The sequence below is a fragment of the Lytechinus variegatus genome, chromosome 2 (assembly GCF_018143015.1).
Source record: "Lytechinus variegatus isolate NC3 chromosome 2, Lvar_3.0, whole genome shotgun sequence".
Taxonomy (NCBI): domain Eukaryota; kingdom Metazoa; phylum Echinodermata; class Echinoidea; order Temnopleuroida; family Toxopneustidae; genus Lytechinus; species Lytechinus variegatus.
In genome coordinates, this window is record NC_054741.1 from 29,903,510 (window position 1) to 29,924,930 (window position 21,421).

The following is a 21,421-nucleotide window of genomic DNA, read 5'->3' on the forward strand; positions in this document are numbered from 1 at the left end:
AAAAATAATAATGATAATAATTATAATAATGATAATAATAGTAACAATGATAATAATAATAATAATTAATAATAATAATAATATTAATAATAATAATAATAATAATAATTAATAATAATAATAATAATAAGCATGAGTAGCTTTACAAACAGCTTTACTAAACACCCCCTTTGACTGCCAGGCTATTGTGTAGCTATGAGAGGAAATGAGTCACCATACAGACTTGCTATGTGTCAACTTTACAGGGGGTACTCATGAATATACATGTATATATACGAACTGACAACTAATATTCCTCTGTTGACAGTGAAATTAATGGTAATACAGGACATATTATTTTCTTACAACTGCACTCTGGAAATATGTAGACAGGCAGCTTTCAATAAAAAAAGTAAAATGGAAATAATTTGAACCATAAGTGTAAAAGTCATACAAAAGGATTGCCCATTATGCATATGTATTCTATGTCAGTAATATATTACTAAATTATGTACATGTACTACTCTGTATGATTTATATGTATAAACAGCACTTAGAGGCTGTTGTTAGAAGTGCTTTACAAATTTCAGTGTCATTATTCTTCATAATGTGTTCGAGCACAAACCTACTACTCTTGAATTAATTCAGACAAAGTCTAGATATCCTTGTATTGCAAATAATGGGGAGTAATTGACCCATATTCTCACAATATAGACTTACCGGGATCTGGTCTTGACCAAGGTTTATATAGTGCTGGGATATCATAGTACGGTACAGCTGAATCATTTTGATAGATTGAAAGAACTCTGATATCAGTGTATTGATAAGACTGATCTATGGATGCTGAGCCATTAAAAGCCTGTGAGGGGGGGGGGGGAAGAAAAATTTATTTAAAAAGCTTAAACGTTAAAGAAACAGGAACAAAACAATAACAATTGTTCATGGGGAATGCTTATTATGCTAAACCTTGAATCATGAAGGCACAAATCTAAAATTCTTTTTAAAAAAGATAGAAATTAAAAATGAACATTGCCCATTAGAGTAAATGTAAAGGTCATTTTGGGGGCATCTGGGGTCAATTTTCCAGTGTCCTTTTCAACCTTTCTCAAATTACAACACCTTCTAAATACTCTAATAAAATTCACATCAATCATATCCAGAAGCTAATATACGTTTTGAGTAAAATTATGAAATTCACTATGATAAAAAGAAATGAAATTTAACATTACCTGCTTGACATCAAACGCCATGTTACTTTGTCCACTGCAAACCCAAACATCTCCAAAGAGAACATCTTCCAGTGCAATAACTTCTTGAACTCCTTGATTGTCTGACGTTATCTGGATGGTGAAAGGACCACTTGGAGGTTGGGGGTCAAGGGTCACTTTCCACACCCCTTCGCTGGTAAAAGTAGCTGTGAATTGTACAGAACCAGGGGGCCGTTTCATAAAGCTGTTTGTAAGTTAAGAGCGACTTTAAGAATGACTGGTGATCCTTTCTTACACGCTAGACCATCACCAATGAATATACCATAAAAAAGGATCACCAGTCGTGCGTTTTTTTGACTCACTGGATGCATCAAACAAATGGTACAGGGTACCTAACCGGTGTGTTGGCTCAGTTGGTAGAGCATTCGTCTCACAACCGGGAGGTCGGGGGTTCAAACCCCGGCCGCGTCAGACCAAAAGACCTTAAAAGGCTGCCGGGCCCACGATCAATTGGGCAAAGCAAATTTTCTGAGTATTTCATGTCTATTTTGAACAATAAAATATGGATTTTCATTTTTTTTTCATGTATTTATCTGGGTTTTTAGTGTTAGAATGCCAAATTGTAACATATGTAGATTAAAAATAAATAGAAACCATATTATGTTCAATCTTAGATACATATTGGTGGCAAGAATAAAAGTAAGGAAAAGCTTCAGAATAGGTACAGTGAACACCTACTCCAAGGAAACAGACTACGGGTACACAATAATAAAGTAATAGAATTTGAAGAATGCGTATTTGCACTCCAAATATATAAATATTACATCAAATAATGAATCCATTCCCATCAATAGACTTTGAACAAAAATTTGCATAAAAGACAAGACATTTTCAACCTGATTGACATTGCCAACCTCAGAATAAAGACGTACAGAGCGATTTCCTGGTCTTTCACTGAAGAATTGAGAAACGTTCTATCAGCACAATGTTATCAACATGTCGTTGAAAGTGATAAAACAGATAGCAGATGACAGAGTATAAAAATTTAATCATGGGTGATTCTAATTAGGCAACATTCTATTAACTCATTTGATATGTAATTCTGAAAGTTTGTCAGAAGGATGTTCTGCCTTTAAATCTCATTTCATAACAAACACTATCCACATAAAAGGAGTAAACAAATAGAGTCAATTCTAACACTTAGTAGGATCGATCCACATGTTATCTGTTTTTGACAGGCTTAACAACTATCAATTTACAATAAAATTTACATGCAGGCTAATGCTTTACAAATACTTTAAGAATTATATTTGATGATACCAAAATACAATGCACATATACTTTTTGATCTTTTTAGGGGGAGGGGGAGGGGTTCAATCCAGAGATAAGTATTTTTGGACACTGGAGAGAGAACACAAGTTATATACTGACCACCTCCTGCTTCTGTCTGATATAGTTTTTCTTTGAGTTCAAGGGTGATGTTGGCTCCAAGACCAGAATAGCCCCAGATGACAGCACTGTGTGGTTCCATCTGCAGTACCATATGACTAGCATAGTAGGAGGCCAATCGCAATGATCCCGCTATTTCAAAATAACAAAATAATAATTAGTTCAGAAATTAAAACTGCAGGAATGAAATCGTGGGATGAAAAAGATTACTCCTTTACAATTTATGAATCGGTGAATGAAACAGAATGAACAATATACTTCTTGGGATATGATAAATGTACTACCATACTACAAATTGGATATCATTGGCGGATTTGAGAGCGATAATCAAAATTTGAAATATAAAAATGCCATTTTTACCCAAGTGTGACCCCCTGTATGATATTATATTATCATCATCACCATTATTTGAGATCAATAATAATAGTTACAAATTAATAATAATAGCCAAATAGAATACATTTCTGTAAAGCTACCACGGGAGGAATCAACAATTAAAGGGGGAACAATACAGGTTAACAGTAGGGAAAGTGACTTTAAAGGAGGAATATCTTTGGGGTTACAATCAGGTTATAGGCCTATACAAGCCGTCTCATTTGAGGCATTGCATGGTGTAATGAGCAATACGTTTTGAGGGCATAATACATGGTGAATGGGGCAACATTGATAAAATCTGTGAATTTTTACATTAATATTCAGAAATTTGTAGGATGGGGGTGGGGCCCAAACACTTCAAAAATTTTGAAGCCTTCTTTTTGGGTTTGGATTATACAATACAATATTAATTCAATAGTTGTTATCTTCTTTGTTTTTTTCTCTATAATCATTGATAAAATGCTTAAAAACCGTTAAGATCTATACTAAATTCAGATGGAATCTTTCGCGTTAACTTTTCCAAATGGCTGTTTAAAATTAATTGTCCAGACACACAACAACTGGGGCTCTGGGTATATTTCCCCACCTTCCTTTGCTTTTCTTTCTTGTTCTCCTTTTTCTTACTCATCAATAATAGTAATAACTTACTCATCAATAATAGTAATAAAATTAATGAAAAGGTCTTATGAATATCATCAAATTCTCATGCGAGTGTATCCGGATAATAATGTGCACATATTTAATTTAAAAAAAATAAATAATAACATTGTGTTACTATTATCAATTATCATCATTGATCATTACATTATCATGTATGTATTGTTAGTTAACTTAACTTACTAATGTACTGTCATCAAAAGACATAAAATCAATGCAATTAGAATCCGTCATATTCATTTTTCCATCATTGCGACTGCGAGGTTAGGACGTCTCTGTGGATTAGCTAGTCACTATTACTAACCTCGTAGTGTGAGTATATTACTATTGTCTTGACTAGTCTATTGTATTACTTAGCTCGTCGAGCGAAGGATAATTTTTAAATTTAAACAATTTACGTGTCAAATAAACTCACCAGAACCATAGATTGTCCCGCAGGCTAACAGCCAAAAAAGCTGTAAAATATGGACTCCCGAAAGCAACATTTCTGTTGTTGAAGCCTTGCCTGACTTCACTTGACGGATCGAAATCATCGAATGATGAAAAGTTTGTTGTTGACTTTTTTGGCTTGGCATTCAGCGTGCACACCCTATACAAAATAAATACCGATAGGTCACCTGATCACTCGCTTCCTGAAAGTCATGTGATCAAGATGCAAACAAAAGTCAACATTGGCTGCGATCGGCGCGGCGAGAGCGCGTGAATGGCCCTTGCCGCATGCCGCGCCGTGGATGGGGTGGATCTCAAGCCAAGGAAATAGATGCCTCTCAGTATCATCTCATGAATGCCTGATTGTCTCAGAAAGCAGACTTTGTCTTTGAGCAACTCGTCAATCATTATTTGGTGTCAATTCCATGGCTAACTAGTCGTAGACTGTAATATGTGAAGCTGAACTTTTTCTGACATGTCTGAAGACCAGTGAAGACTGAACATTGCATTGACAAATGACATTGTCAAAATATCAGAAAATAGGCGTTAACAACACTCTTCTAAATTCTAATTTCTCAATCTAACAACAGATTGTGGAAGTGTGCACCAAGTCCAAGACCAAGGCAAGCAAGGACAGGTCCAAGCTAGTCAATGATTGAGCACCGACTTTGACTTGAGTTAGCCTAAGTCTAGTCTAGTTACTGCGACACGGCAGCGACGTCTCCAGAGCTTTAAAAAATTTTACTTTTTTTAGAAGTCTTACTCTGAGTCTGACTGAGCTTAGAAGTCATCATGACGAGAACATTCGATAACATCCACTGGCACTGGGCTTGTTTGTTCGTCATCGCCACTTGCCAAATTTCATATTCTGCAACTGATGGTGCTACTGTTCAAGGTAAATTCCACTTATCTCTACTAATTATGTCTAGATGTTGTCATGGTTCTAGTTTAACTCTATCACCATGGCCTTACTCACACACAACGCAACAAGGTTTGTAAACATTTGGGAGGGGGCAAACATTAGGAAGACTATTTTATTCTGATTACGTGAATGTTGATCAATTGTTTGAAAATTGATTCAGCTCTAGACCCTATTAATAAAGGATGTGAAAATGAGGAAATTTTTTTCCTTCCAGTTTATATATATATGTTTTTTTTAGATCATAGACTTTATTTATTTTTTTAAATTTTACCAGTAACCTATCCTACATTCTAACATGATGCTGCTTATGTTATTAAAAAGAGAAAGAAAACAAAAAAGTTTTAAACTGAAAGTCACCATTGACTATATTGTGGATTTTTTTTATGTGTGAAAAACTCCATGATTGGATTATTTCAAGTTTTCACTTTCATGGTTAATCATGTATGATTTGATGAAGTGTATATGTTTTCATACCCTGTACCAATTTAGCTCATTTTAAAAAGAAAAAATTGAGATTTTGTTGAAAAAGGGGGTATTTATATCTCTTCCCCTGGCCCTACTTATGTTTTCCCTGATGGATTTAGGAATGACACCTCTATCTCTTTTGTAAAATTCATAATATTGATATTGGTATTGTTTGTTTTTTCCTCTTGATTATTCATCAGATTCATTCAGGCTGGCAGCATACTATTCGGACCATATGGTCCTGCAGAGAGGTCCTGATCATGCAGTTATATGGGGATATGCTGTCAAAGGTGCTCAGATAACACTACTATTCAAGGGTGTTAAATACACCACAACAGCTACCACAGGTAATTGTATTTTTCAGTTGATTTTATATGGAGTTCAGTTCTAGATCTTCCTCTATTTTTTTTCATCCATAGGATGGAGGTTAATATAAGTTTGTCTAAAATAGGAGAAAAATAAGATGGAAGATCAGATATAAAGTGAATTAATTACCCCCAACCTTACCTGCATCTTCTTTATTTTTCTTTTCCCCTCTCTTCCTCCCCTCCCCCCATTTTGCTTACCTCTCCCTAATCATTCTCATTTTCTTTTTTCTCTTTGCCAGCCCCTTGGTTTCTTCTTTTCCCTCACCTAACTTTTATTTCCCCTTTAAAATCCTGTTGTAATAACGTAGTCAATGTGATGGTAAATACCATGCCCTACCAAGGTTTCCATGGTGGTTGCCAGAATGAAAAATGCTACATGTTCCATACTACATGGAAGTTGGTTATTTTTTCACCTTCTTTTCTTGTTCATTTTAAACCAAACAGTAGGTATATTTAGTTCAAATTTGTGAATAGTATTCGAATTTTTCATTCCACTTTCACTCATCACAGCTACTTTTACCAGTGAAGGGGTGTGGAAAGTGACCCTTGACCCCCAACCTCCAAGTGGTCCTTTCACCATCCAGATAACGTCAGACAATCAAGGAGTTCAAGAAGTTATTGCACTGGAAGATGTTCTCTTTGGAGATGTTTGGGTTTGCAGTGGACAAAGTAACATGGCATTTGATGTCAAGTCTGTAAGTTTGATTTCAATCAAAGCACAGGTCTTCTCATTAAATTCTGTGTGGTATCCCCATATTTTTCAACAGATGACCTGATTGAATGAAGGATGCTGCATTGATATGGATTGTTACTATATTTTTTTTAAAGATGTTAGCTTTAATATGTATTGATGGTGATGATTTAACAATGAGAAAATGATAAAAACACACAGCTATAATTAGATGTTTTCACATTGAAAATAGAAAAGTCATCAAAAATTCTTTACAAAATTTGAGTTCAGCTGAAAGCAGAAAAGATATATAATATTTTTGCCAAAACAAACCTTGACTCATCGCTGGTGTTAATGCCTTTTTTTATTCACCACTTTCCAGGCATTCAATGGGACCGAGGCTCTTATTGAGTCATACCAGTATTCTCTTATTCGAGTTCTTTCAGTGTTCGAGGTGGAGTCGACTGTGCCTTTATATGATCTTCAAAGTGTTTATAAACCATGGTCTTTGCCCAATCCAGGTAAGATTTTTTTTTCTCTATTATAAGTATTAATCATTTAAGCAGTACTGGGTACCTTAATATCTATCTAGGTGTTGATCAAGGAGGGTGGAGGCACAGGGAGCATTTGCCCCTTATTATTTGTCAACTCTCCTTTTCGACAAGAAAGTTGTATGATATATTAAAAGTATTCCGCTGGTGGCAAGTACCCTCCTTTTATAACTTGTCAGAAAATAGGAAATATCGTGCCAAAAAATCTTTTTGTGTTACTGGTAGTTATAATAATCACTGTTTTATAAGCATGTTTGGTCATTTATCAATAATCACTCCTTTATGTTGTTCATAAGTATTTGTTCGCTTAGTAATTACTTTTCATTCTTATTTAGCTGGGGGACTTGATAAAAAATATCTTTGGTTCATCTTTTTTAATATTTAACCAATGTTCCGATTTATAACTGTAAATCTGTGTTGTAATTTATCTTGTAGTTTCTTTGGGAGGTCAGAATATCAACTTTGAGTTCTATTTCTCTGCTGTATGTTGGTTCTTTGGACGAGACCTTCATGATCACCTAAAGTATCCTATTGGTTTAATTTCAACAAACTGGGGTGGTACCCCTGCAGAGGCATGGTCACCTCCTGAGGTGCTAAGCAGCTGTAATATATCAGCATCAGAGAGTCAGGGAGACAGTGTAAGGTAATCTGACTAAACATCCAAGGGGCAAAAGCATATCCTTGAGGAACCATCATTGTATATGCATTCAGTAGAGAACCAATAAAGATACAAACGGGTTACATTATACTGTGTTTCAATCTTTCTTGTAGTTTCTTTGGGAGGTCTGAATACCAAGAGTGCATTGTATTTCTCTGCTGTCTGTTGGTTCTTTAAACGAGACCTTCATGATCACCTAAAGTATCCTATTGGTTTAATTTCAACAAACTGGGGTGGTACTCCTGCAGAAGCGTGGTCACCTCCTGAGGTGCTAAGCAGCTGTAATATATCAGTAGCAGAGAGACAGGAAGACAGTGTAAGGTAATCTGAAAAAGTTGAATAACAAAGGGAAAAGTGTCCTCTCCTTGGGCAACAATCACAGGCCATTTATCCATGAAAGCAATCAATAAGTATAGCACTTCACTAACGCTTTCAGTGTTGATTCTGAAGGCCATGTTGCATTTTATGTTAATATTTCTGTTCTTTATATCCTTGGTTACTTAGACAGGACAGTGTTTTTCAGAATAAGTGTGACACTAGTCTTCTGCTGTTCTTTCAGGATTGATAATCAAGTCAAATTGAATAAGTCTTCATCCAGACCAGAAAAGACATTCAATGGAACAGAGTCTGTAGTCTCCCAACGTGTTGGTGGACCACAAGGTCATAGTGTCCTTTGGAATGCAATGATTCATCCTCTCCTTAATATGAGCATTAAAGGTGCTATCTGGTACCAAGGTAAGAATCACTTGGATCATGATCTATCTTTAGGTTTTCATCCGCAATTATCACCTACATAGATATTTGTCATTTGACTGGTTGTTTTTTACCGATAATTCAGCCCATCTTACAATGACATCATTATTCGTTCAAGAGTGGAGCCATTCATCATGCAATTTTGGATCTATATGATTTTGTCCATTGCATGCTCGCCAAGACAACCTGCACTATAGTTTGCAGCATGTATCACTGTTACATGTCTAACCCTTTTCATAAACCTATCCTCCAATTAGCCGCCTAAGAGTAATGCGGATAATTCAATAAAAATTGCGTTCATAAACTCCGAAAATAAGCCGCATTATTTTTACGAGCACCCGTCCTGAAAAAGGCGGATAATCGCCATGACAACTGGACACGCCCCCTCCGATGCGGTTGTGTTGGAAAAGGGTGACCTTGTGACCGCACCATGGCAATTATCCGCATTATTTGGAAATGCGTTCATAAACTCAAAATCTTATCCCGATGCCTTTATTAGGCGGATAATAGCAGCATCAGAGTAATGCGGATAACTCTTGTCCTCCTCCAATTTTATGACCAAATTATGCTGCTATTAGCCGCCTAATTCATAGTAATTGGGTTTATGAAAGGGGTATATGTATGCAACAATCAACCGTTGACTGTCGCATTACTCGCATGCATACATATGACAGACTGCACTCGCACTGCATGCACTTAGGCATCCTAATTAATTAATAAATTCTATTAAAATGACAAAGATATAATGTTAGGTGTCATATTAAACAAATAATGAATGTTTAGGAGTGCAATGGACAGAATACTTCATTCGGTGAGAGGTGATAATCCTTTGCACTCCTAAACATTAGTTTGTATACCATGCTGTCACTGGTTAAGGACAAATGAAGTTTGATTCATCACAAGTGCAAGCTTTTCAAAACAGGTGTATATCCTTGATTGTAAGAAAAAAATGCTTTGTCATATTAAGTTCATAATCATGGAATACCATGATCCATGTGCTTTCTGATACCAAATTAGGAATCACTGGTCGATGGTCATACAACAAAGGCATGGGATTGGTGGATTACAGTGAAATATCTACTTTTCAAACCATCAATGGTATAACCTAGGTTGATAGACTCTGTCTTATAAAGACTTGCAATTGATCTACACATTCTCAACAATGGAAAGCCACCAAGGCAGCAACAACATGATCCAGAATTATGAATATCTTCAAAATATTTTATAAAGTCTGAATATGATCAATAGTTCATTTATTTGCCATTGTTTAGATGGATGAGCTTGCTCACATCCTAGGTGAAAATTTTATATCAATAACTTTGAAGTTTTTATTGATGGAAGTGGAAGTGGAATCAATTAGTTGTGACTGATTAAAGCAATCCCAACTCTTAGCATGATGAGTACCTGGATTGGGATAAGAAAGTAGCTCATAATATCTTCATATGAATTAATGATATTTGGATCATAAGGTAAAGATATTTTTTATGAAGAGAACTACCCTGATAAAAATTATATTTCTCTTGTTACTGTATCTGAGCACTTATATATTATTTCAATTTTTGTGCAACAAAATTGAAATTTTATGAAAACTGTATTAATTAAGCCTAAATACTTTCAGGTGTAGTGATTTAATTCCAAAGAAATAATGCAATATAAATGTCAAGACACGATTTTATGTTATTAGATTGTACAGTATGAAATAAATCAAAGCTTCTAGAAAAGTGGTTGGGTCTGTAAAGCTACAAAATAGCATTATAGGAATCTATAATAAGAAGAATAATAACAATTTACCATGAATTCTTTGTATGTTTTGGTCAATTCTTAGGAGAAGATAATGCAGTTCATGACCCATCAACGTACAACTGCTTGTTCCCTCATATGATTAACAGCTGGAGAAAGGAGTGGTATGCTAGTACTGGGGGAGTCATGAATCCACAATTTCCTTTTGGTTTTGTCCAGGTAAGCCACCTTAGATTAAGGTTTTAATGTGTGAACATTCACACTTCTGTATCAGTAGCTTTTATCCAAATGTCTTGTACATTGAATTTGTAGAAAATTAACCATCCTTAAATATGAGACCAAATATTGCTGTATATTTCATAGATGAATGATATTGCAATATAAGATTGAGCATCCATTATAAGATTTACATTTTCGCTACTCATTTGACTATCATTTTTTACCAAAGTGGCAATGAATACGCCACAAAATTTGAAGTTTTCTTTAAAATAAATGTTACTGTAAGGTTGTGTACAATGATTGGTAGATATTTGAAAAGTAGGTTGATGCTCAAAACTTTGATATATTTTCATCACCACATTCATTCTATGTACTAATTTTGGATTATCAAAAACTAAATGTTATCTTTGCCACTCGTATATTTAATATGAGTAGCATTTATTAAAGTATGAAGGAGATTTGAAACAAGGAATTCTATATAGGATATTAATGCTTTCACTGGTTTGATATCCAGCTAATTTGGCTGGTGAATAAACCTACATTTTTAGTTATCTTAATTTTTTTCATGAAGCTCTGTAATTCAGAATATCCTGGGAATGCTAATTTCACTGCTTTACGTTGGCACCAGACAGCAGACTACGGCTACGTTCCTAATCCACTCATGCCTGATGTCTTCATGGCAGTTGCCATTGATTTACCTGATCTCAAATCACCCCATGGACCGTAAGTTCTGTGTTACAAAGAGTTACGATTGTTGCAATGAACGACAGCTATGGAACGCCAGCAACGTCAGCATCTAAAATGCATGTTTGTTCAAAATATTTTATAGATGACATGTATAGTATAATCATACATTCATTGTTTTGGTTTGTTTTTTAAATTCAGTGTGCTTCTCTTTGTTTACAAAGGACATGCAAATTTCCTGGAAAAAATTATGACATTGTTGGATTGTCATATAGATTAAGATGATCGGATCAATCAAAACTCTTTGTAAGACGGGGTCCTTGTCTTCTGTCATTATGTTCATTGTCATCATTATCGTCATCATTATGACAACCTCTATCATCATCTTCAAACTTTTTATTCAGCTATGTTGGAATAACAAGTGAAAAATAAATAAATTGAAGGGTGATTGCATTTCAAGACTGAAAGTTATACTGTAAAATTTGATAGAGATATTCTTTTTACATACAATATATTCCTTCAAGGTTGGGCTTGTTGGATCATATAATCACACAAAAGGGGAATAATAGCAAATAGAGCAGAAATATTCCATTGTTGATAACTTGAATACAAATAGTGACACATGTGTGCATTCCCAGTGAAGTCAAACATTGCACCTCAAACTTGTATTTTGTGAGTAAAGGGATTTATATGTCTGTCTACACAGAATACACACACCTAATTTATCTTTCTCTCACACACACATAAAAAAACACACACCCACATGTGCTTGCATATATCATTGTTTATGACCTTTTAGTCATGATATATATCATTCCCTTTTTTGAGACCAAGTAAGATCTGACTGCTATCATTATTCTCATAAGTAGTTAATTTGTAGAACTTACCCAAATAACCATTTGAGGAATCAACTTCACACTTTGCTCCTTTGTGCATATGGAGAATTATTAGAATTTTTAGTCACAAGTCAAATGCCATAGGTCAAAAAGGTTATTAATTTGAAATTGCACATAATAGATGTGGAAATGGCAATTACTGGGGCATAATTTTGAGTAAATACAGTTAATAATCCATCTAAGCTGTTCATATCTTGTCTATTGAAGCATCTGAAGAGTAATCCTTTGTAGTAAACCTTTTTCATTACAGATATATTAAGTTACTGTGATACAAGTACCCTCCAACTTCTGTTATTGTTTCCAAGGAAGTAAAACTAAAAATAGATAAGGCAATTTAAAGAATACCTCTTTATCTGTAGATATTTATCTTAGTGCACATACATTGAATGCACATCCTACTAGACTCATTATTTTGCTCTGACATCATGCTTGTTCAGTGTATGTGAGGTACAATAAAAGATAAGAGGAACGTTAAGATTATTTTCAGAGTTCTAATTTTATTTTGACTATGTAGGTACAATAAAATTAGAGATACTAATTTCTGTGACATTCCACTTTGTTTTCTCATTTCCTTAATATAGTGTTCATCCTCGTGACAAAGAGGATGTGTCGGCTAGGCTACTACTAGGTGCTAGAGCAGTTGCTTATGGGGAGAATTATACAACATTCCAAGGCCCTTTCCCAAGCAACATCTCCTACACTGCTCCATCTTCCCTCTCAATTCAGTTCAACGATGGAAAAGCAAAGCTCAAGATGAACAACAAGGCTGGGTTTGATGTAAGATGTAATGTTATCTTAGGAACCTTTCAATTTGCACGTTGGCTGTAGTGTATTGCTGTTTATATTATTATGTCACAATAGTCTGATTTGTGTTTCATGCATATAAAGTTGGTGGAGTGGTGTAACAGGGTCATGTGGTCTAGTGGTTAGAGCATTGGACTCATGATTGTAAGGTTGTAAGTTCAAATCCCTCTCTGCCAGCCATTGTCTCCAGTTTGATAAGAAGAGCCAAAAATAATTTATGTCGTCTATAAGGTCTGCCATTATGCCTTATTAACTTAGATATAAGATGTTTCCTATTTAATTGGTTATATAGCAGCTTGGCATTATACCAGCCAAAAGCTGCCCTGTTACCATAACAGAAACAGTGATACCCAAAGCGAGCACCTTTATTGCCTTTCACATCCTGTCTAAAGATCTTATTTGGAGAAAATTAATGTGATCGTCAAGAATAGTTGAAAATGACAGGCAATGTTATTTGAGTTGAGACATGTAGAGACAGTGATTTTCTGTTTCAAATTTTTTTTTTTTTTTTTCCGTTTCTGAAAATCTGTAATTCCGTTTCAACTTGATCTAAAAATGGAAATTCCGTTTTGTCACTGAAAATGAACACAGCAAAAACCTGAATTCCGTTTTGCAAAGGTGAATTACATGAATTTTTACATGAGAAGTATAAGAACCAAACAGAATTTCCATTTTATTTACCGGTAAAACAGAAAATCACTGTCCCTAGACATGTTCAGTGTCTTGCGTTGTTCACTCCTCAAAATTTTATGCCATGGTGCTGATGATTATGACTTATGCAGCAGTCTACTAATAAACTTGCAAATCAAAAAGTCCCTATTATCAAGTTTACTTTACCTCATTAAGGCTTGGACATTTTTTTGCCAGTGGTAAATAAACCCTGAAATATAAAATTCATATGAACAGTAGCTTTAAGATGTCTTCTGACAAATAATTATTTGACGGCAGAATATGTTACAATATCTTTAGACAGACTTGCACTAAAGAAAAATTCAGTTTTCATCAAGGAGTCTGTGCCTTGGAACAGTTTTTCAAAGTTATTGTCACAATTTTAGGAGCGATCATCTCTGGAGTTTATTAGCTCTCCCTTCGTAGTTTGTAATGCTCTGTATTACCTTAAAAACATTTTTATGACCCAGTTTCACTCCGACACCCTTTTAAGTGGTCTTGAACAATTTGGCCCGTATTCTGATAGCAGGTTTAACTTAAACTCAAGTTTAAAGTTGTGGTTTAAGTATGGATAGCCAATTGTTACATAAATCACCAAAGTAGAGATATCATACTTCAGCTCATTTGGCTCTCAAATCATGTCGTAATTGTCTAGGAAGTATAGATAAATGATTGTCTTCACCATCGGTGAATCAGGAAAGAGCACAGTAAACATAAGAAACATTCAACTTGATAAAAATGTTGATACTTTTGGCTTGCCATACTTAAACCACAACTTTAAACCTGAGTTTAAGTTAAACCTGCTATCAGAATATGGGCCTCTGCTTTTTAATTCTCAGCCAGATGTCTTGTTTACTCCACCATAGCACCTCTATCATTGTAATTTTATACCTTTTTAAAATCGTCTTCAGGTTTGCTGTGCATCATCCTTCGCTGACTGTCCTCTTCAGGGTAACTCTTCCTGGGTAACCACTAGCATCATGACCCTCTATCAGAATGCTACCGTTGCGATCGAAGACCCTTGTTCTGGTCCCCCGATGGCCGTCAGGTACATCTGGGCTGATCTCCCCTGCGAGTTTAAAGACTGCCCTCTATATGATGCCGTGAGTCAGCTGCCGGTTCCTCCGTTTTTCTTGCCTGTCAAGCAGCAGTCTTGGAAGAGGACACCAAAGATTGTTATCAATTGATGGGATGTAAAGTAACACAAACCTAGCAACTGATCATACAATTGATTTCCGAGTGATTAGTTTAATCACTAGGTGTTGTGTAAAGAGCACAGTAAACATAAGAAACATACAACTGAATACAAATTTTGATACTTTTGGCTTCCCATACTTAGACCGTAACTTTAAACCTGAGTTTAAGTTAAACACGACTTCAGAATACGGGCTACAGGGTCTAAATGATTATTTCAAGTTTTTAAACAAACAAAGCATGAGAAGTTTTGGTATAATATTATAACCTTCAGATTATTTTACACCATATATGGCAACACCAGTAGCTATTTTTTGCTGCCACTTTAGTATCATTGCCATTTGGTTTTATAGTCATCACTTGAAACTAAATTACCACTTGGCGCGCTTGTCATTTTGTCTTTTGATGATTGAACAAAATGGTCTTATTGCCATTGACTTCATAGGTTTATCCACTTTGGTCTATTATGAGTTTGTCTTAAAGGGGACGTTCACCTTGATGATAAGAAAAATCAAAGAAAAAAATGTCTAATGAAGAATAACAAAGTTGTGAACTTTTAAAGTTTTGATTGACAAGCAGCTTTTCAATATTTTGTGTGATATAAATTTCCCAAATTGTCATTTAGAAAAAAAATATATTGTGATATGAATGTTTCTTCAGACACCTCATTTCATACCATGTTCTTTCCAAAAAATATTTTTATTCATCACGTTCCTTTAAAACTTTAACTTTATGTAATGTATACTACATGATATATGGAGGTGCTGTATGCATATCATATCACTAATATAAAAAATTAGAATATTCTTAACTCTCTAATTTTCTGATGGATTTTCATCAAAACTTCATATGTATTTTTTCTGCTATTATTAAAACCAACTTATCAGTCATCAGATAGACTGAATAGTGTGGGACCAAATAGGAATTCAACATTATGGGCAAAAAGCCTGATTTGAAAAACAAATTGTAAATTGGCTTGTTCGTGGTAAATATTACAATATCAATTAAGCAGAATCAAACCAAATGTCCACCAAGAGTTTGTAAGTTTGAAAATAATGTGCCAAATGATTCTGATAAAATAAAAATATCTAATTGTTCAATGATTTACAAAAAATAAGAAATTAATAAATTCACAATATTTGCCAAAAATCAGATTATATCATCCATGCGAAATGAAATATTTAACAAATAAAATGTGACGTCTCTGATGCAATGTTTCATTGCACAATATATTCTTTTTATGATCTGTGTGTGTACGTGTTTGTACTATTCTTCACATTTAAGCAAAATTGCACAAACATCTTTTAGAAACTAAGAAGTGTGTTGTATGTAGAAAAATGATTTTATGTTTATTCTAAATCTGATGTCTTTCATGCTGGTGTATTTAATAAAACCCTTTATTTCTAGATAATAGGCCTACTACACTGCAAAAACTCTGGTGTTGATTTAACACCAGCCCGGAATCTATATCTGTCCACACCAGAGTATTGAAACAACACCAGTTTGGAATCAAACCGATGCTGTTTCATTACTAACTGGTGTTGTATAAATGCATATCTGGTGTTAGACCAAAACCAAACTGGTGTTGTTTAACACTTCTCTGGTGTGGACAGATATAGATTCCAGGCTGGTGTTAAATCAACACCAGAGTTTTTGCAGCGTAAGTTCAAACCTGCTCTTGTGGCTATCTGTTTGTAAGGTTCACCTGTCCATACATAGCAATTTCTTTTCTCGAAATTAGTAAAATCTTCCATTGGAGCTTGTACAATTTTAGGAACCTTTCCATAAGGACCATCTGCCTGGAGTAAAGCACTTTATGTATCTATGTTGAAATTGTCACCCACTGACCAATTCCAGGCTTGGCTTCATTTCAGAAGATTTATTAGTCATAAAATTTGAGAAAAAATGTATTTTATTTCATTTCATTGTAAATGCCATCTTTTGTCACTTTCATAGTAGAATTATAATCAACTGAAATGCAGTAACACTTCATCAATGATAGAGATCTATTAATAGTTGATATGAAGTGAACAGTTCAGTACTAGCTAGCGATATTCGTCTTAAGGGGAAGTTCACCCTGAAGAAAACTTTGTTGTAAAAATAGATTAAAAAGATGGTCAAAAATTTTGGTGAAGGTTTGAGGAAAATCTGTTAAAGAGTAAGAAAGTTATTATTTGGCTCAAAGTTTCAACTTAACAAATTCAACATTGATTCCATTTCTATCTCTGGCAATGACATCCCCTTGTCAAAATCATGTCGCAATCTTGGAGTTATTTTTGATGCTCACATGTCCATGTCCAACCAAATTACAAACATTTGCAGATCAGTTCGTTATCAATTGCGCAATATTGGCTTCATAAGAAAATATCTCACTCGCTCAGCAACAGAGAAACTGGTACATTCACTCATTTCTTCACGATTCGATTTTGGTAATAGCCTCCTTTACAACTTACCAGATTCTCAACTTGGAAAATTGCAAAGGTTGCAAAATGCAGCTGCGCGTATTGTAACTCTATCTAGCAAGCGCAGCCACATCACCCCTATATTAAAAACTCTTCACTGGTTGCCCCTGAAGGAACGCATAGTCTTTAAAATCCTTCTTTTGATTTTTCATACAGTCAATGGAACTTCCCCCAGTTACAATAGGTCTTTGATGCATCATTACCAACCCTCAAGAAATTTACGATCCTCATCATCTAATCTCTTACAAATTCCAGTTGCTAAGAAATCATGCGGGGAGCGGGCCTTTGCTCATGCAGGACCTAGCCTGTGGAATTCTCTCCCACACAGTTTGAAAACCCAGACTTCAGCGACCACCTTCAAGGGCAACCTGAAAACTTACCTGTATAAAAGCGTTTTTTGATAGACATTGACTTATTGTTCAGACATGTATTACATGTATATGTAAATAGTTTTTGTTGTTCTGCTCTGAAGCGCCTTGAGCATCTAATCAAGATGGAAAGTGCGCTATATAAATCTTATGTATTATTATTATTATTATGAATTGTTCAAAATTTGGGATTTGTGACGTCATAAACGAGCAGCTGCCCCATGTGTTATGTAATATAAAATGCATGAATTTCAAATTTTGTATGGTTCCTGATGACTTAATTTTGTTTTCTGTTCGTGATCGGGTGTGAAATGATTTGTCTATCGATATACAAAAGTTACAGTGAAAACCATTTTAAATTTTCTGAGAAAATGACATTTCATTGACTTTTTTACCATTCGCTTTGTAGAAATGCTGCTCGCATATGATGTCACAAATCAAATAATTGAAATTCTAATAAATTTTTAATTATTTGATGAATTTTTCTCAAACCTTCGGCAATATTTTTTAATTATTTTTTCTGCTATTTTTACAATAAACTTTTTGTCAGGGTGATAATAGGATTGGTGAATCAAATTGATTGGTCTTATGTTATGGAGCCAAGGAATACTTACAGCTACCTTCTGTATATTGATTGTAATTTCTATTTTCATTTAGAGATTTATTGAAATACAAGAAATGATTTGATCAGTACATTACCAGCATGGAAGCTTTGACTTTAAATTCACATTATGATAGGATCAATAAATCAAGCTAGTAATTTGTGATTTACAGAAAGTAAGAATGCTAGCAGGAAATGTGAATATTGATTATAATTTTCATTTTCATTTACTGAAATAGGAACATTCAAAGGTAAACGTATACCTGACATATATGTTCCATTTCTTTATCTACATCTTTATATATGGTTTGGTTCAATTTAGCTGAAACACAAGTATTTTCTCACTCATTATTAGTAGGAATACAGTGGATACTGTGTTAACCCTAGTAGAAATCGGAATACTTTTTGTTCATTGGAAATAGGTTCATATTGAAGTATATTTTAAGTAATAACTAAGCGTCTTTTCTTACAAAACTTCTAAGAAGCATATAAAAAGTAGCAAGAGAAAAAAGAGCAGAGAATACTTTCTTCATTTTATAGAAGATACCTTCATCCACTTTATTTTTTAATTTTAATGAAATTGATTTGTGCAATCGATCGATGGATACTTGCCAATCTTGACACAACAGTGATATATTGGTATGTTAACTTCAATGAAATATAATTCTATACATGATTGAAATATGTATTTTACGTTTAGTGATTTATGCACTTGAAACAAGAATACTGCGTCCCACAGCATGCTTGAAAAAGGAGCAAGGAGGTTTAATTAAAACGTGTATTCAGTAGTGGGGGGGGGGGGTGTTGCAGGGGTCACCCCCCCCTCAAAATTATTTAAAACCCTTTTTTTTCCTTTTCAAATTTGCTTGGTACGAAAAGACCCAGTCTTTTTGGTAATTGTTTTTGCTTCTCAACTTTTCATATAGCTCGAACCCCCCCCCTTTCAAAAATCCTGCATACGCTACTGCATGTATTTATGTGTAGGTGGAGAGCTTAGATCCTCATATACTACTTGTATGATACATACAAAACAATGACGGAGAATGAGGAAAAGTGAATTTTTTAAAATCATGGAACTGCTATTCCACATAACCCCTTCATTGTGTCAGAAAGGGACCGAGATGACAGAGATATCAATATAGAAGGTGAGAAAAAGTTGTAGAGTCATGTCAAGCCCTGGCGTTCAGATGAGGGGCTTTGGGGCATTAAGCATCATTTTTCTACCATCAGAGATTTCATCAATTCTATCCATCATTGCCCAGATAGAGGTGTCATGTACAAAGACTGGAATCAAACTATACTGAAATGTGATTATCCTGTTAAAGCTCTCATCAAATCACAATTTTGTTTCACTCATTATTCTATCTGTATTTCCTCATGCATGATTAAAAAGAATCTAAATGGTTTTTTCATCAATGTTACCTCATATTATACCATCCTAGTTGTAGACTTGTGTATTTTATTGTCAAAATTTATGTAGTATGGCTACATGCTGCAAACAAAGTTATGTCAATAATATGGAATCGAATTAGCAAACAATCACATATAGTCGCCATTAAGTAGCTTGTGTCATAATTCAATCTAAAGATTTTTTTACAATAAAATCTGCAATTTTAAATGAATTGAAATAAATGATCTTACATATGTTGTAGAAAAGCAATGATGTGTGTTTGTGGTGTCATTTAATTCTCTTCTTTGCATATCGCCCCTATTGACCATATTTGGAGATATTAAGCAGTGTGAATTAAGTAGTTTTAACGATCAATTTGTGCTCTGTCAATCATAAAATTTCATTTATTTGCTTCATGCATAATTGATCTCTAGAAAGGTTTGGTTGATTTCTTTATGTACAGTCATGGGCGAAAAAGTAGTTGCCCCCCCCTCTCCCCAAAAAATAAAATAAAATAAAAATAAATAAATGAATAGAAAAAAATAAAAATGAAATGAAAAATCATACTATTAATTGCAAGTTTCATAAAAATTAATGCACCTTAAGTGTTCAACAGATCTTTTGATTCCAATTTGATTAAAACCAAAATTAAATAAAGGGGGAGGGCAGGGGGCACATATCTAGATAATTCAAAGTATTTTTTTATTTTCAAAGTGCCCCCTCTTAATGAGAATCAAGAATTGAGGGTACTTGCTTGCCAGGAAATTTAGGGGGGAAAAGAAAAGAAAACCACACTCTGCTCCTGCATCCCCCATCCCTGGGTCCACCCAGTCCTATACCAGTATATAGAATAAGATGGTTTGCATTCAGATTAGTCAATGATTGCTCAACTATAAACTAAGATTTTAAAAAGCCTATACAAGTTTAGAATAAATCTTATTGTTTTTCAAAATAACTTCTTCACAGATCAGTGATATCATTCTTATTTTTGTTCTGGGAAATACAGGGAAAGACCATAAAACGTCACGAGTAATACTGTAGTCTTAGATTGTATACTTCTGTACAAAATCGATTATGCGTTTAAAACGTTTGGTTTGAAATATGATTTTACTATAACAAAGTTTAAGGCACCGGAAGAGGGAATTCTCAATAGCTTTATGTTTTTTATAATTTAAATAAGTTATTCAAGATGTGAAAGTGGCTGAAATAAGTAGAAGAAAATCTGTTTGGAAAATTGTTAATTCACAAGTGTCTGAATTCGCAAACTATCGACGAGGCTAAAGCAAACGGTGTACAATCGAGGATGACCTACCTATACTCATAGATGCGTGATCTGTGAGTAACTACTGCAATGCAAAACGATTAGGAGTCTCGTACATCGATCTGCGAGGCCTGGGGCCTTGGGGTCCATACCGGGGGGGGGGGGGGCACTCAGTATATAATGCATAGTGGGTATACGCCGCGGAGGGGACCCCCATTTTTACACTAAAATTTCCATTCCAAGGCATAGCATTTTTGTCTTATTGAGAAAAAGAACAAAGAAAGCTGGCTCAATTAAGGCATAGCATTTTCTTCTTATCGAGAAAAAAGAAAGAAATCCGCTCCAAAGCTTCTCATATTTTTTTCCGTTACGCCGTTTTGTTCCGGTCGCATTGATCTGCTTCAATGAGCTGCGCATTTTTGGTGAAAAGTGGCCGCAGAGCGCTATCCATCGCCATCCGAACATCGCCACGGGCATGTGTGCATGATGCACGCATGCCCGTTCCATGGATGCATACCATAGAGTTATATAAACCTAACGTATTTAACTCTATGATGCATACTCACTCGGCGATCCGTTCCAAGGACCCCCCTTTTTTTACAATAAGCCCGCTCCAAAGCCCCCGTTTTTTGTCTCGCCCGGGGCACAC

At 34.8% G+C, this 21,421-nt stretch overlaps 2 protein-coding genes across 4 annotated transcripts in view; one reads left to right on the forward strand and one right to left on the reverse strand.

The window, feature by feature from the left end:
• Positions 1-4,193, reverse strand: part of LOC121407796 (sialate O-acetylesterase-like) — a 10,111-nt gene extending 5,918 nt beyond the window's left edge. The window contains exons 1-4 of one of the 2 annotated variants that reach the window (XM_041599001.1): positions 4,084-4,193; positions 2,619-2,768; positions 1,209-1,393; positions 700-838 (exon numbers count right to left, since the gene is read on the reverse strand). In XM_041599001.1, coding sequence (XP_041454935.1) covers positions 700-838; positions 1,209-1,393; positions 2,619-2,768; positions 4,084-4,153 — 544 coding nt within the window. In that variant the 5' untranslated portion in view covers positions 4,154-4,193. Of the gene's footprint in view, positions 1-699; positions 839-1,208; positions 1,394-2,618; positions 2,769-3,851; positions 3,870-4,083 lie in introns of those variants that run through there. The other variant, XM_041599002.1, reaches the window with a different exon arrangement.
• A 94-nt stretch (positions 4,194-4,287) lies between these two features.
• Positions 4,288-15,254, forward strand: LOC121407795 (sialate O-acetylesterase-like). 2 transcript variants are annotated; one of them, XM_041599000.1, is made up of 10 exons: positions 4,288-4,992; positions 5,685-5,831; positions 6,363-6,547; positions 6,905-7,043; positions 7,845-8,052; positions 8,291-8,466; positions 10,310-10,443; positions 11,015-11,166; positions 12,605-12,800; positions 14,408-15,254. In XM_041599000.1, exons 1-10 carry the CDS (start codon positions 4,890-4,892, stop codon positions 14,681-14,683), a joined length of 1,716 nt encoding a protein of 571 aa, XP_041454934.1. In that variant the 5' UTR covers positions 4,288-4,889; the 3' UTR covers positions 14,684-15,254. The 2 variants fall into 2 exon arrangements, with proteins under 2 accessions (XP_041454934.1, XP_041454933.1); XM_041598999.1 differs by lacking the exon at positions 7,845-8,052 and adding an exon at positions 7,509-7,716 and having other exon boundaries at positions 4,298-4,992.
• The last annotated feature ends 6,167 nt before the right edge of the window (positions 15,255-21,421 follow it).

What these genes read in the sequence shown, in the direction of transcription:
- LOC121407795 (XM_041599000.1), top strand. Translation starts at nt 4,890, where the DNA reads ATGACGAGAACATTCGATAACATCCACTGGCACTGGGCTTGTTTGTTC. An exon ending in TGATGGTGCTACTGTTCAAG is followed by an intron (nt 4,993 to 5,684) that starts GTAAATTCCACT and finishes ATTATTCATCAG; the next exon opens with ATTCATTCAGGCTGGCAGCA. An exon ending in AGACAGGAAGACAGTGTAAG is followed by an intron (nt 8,053 to 8,290) that starts GTAATCTGAAAA and finishes CTGTTCTTTCAG; the next exon opens with GATTGATAATCAAGTCAAAT.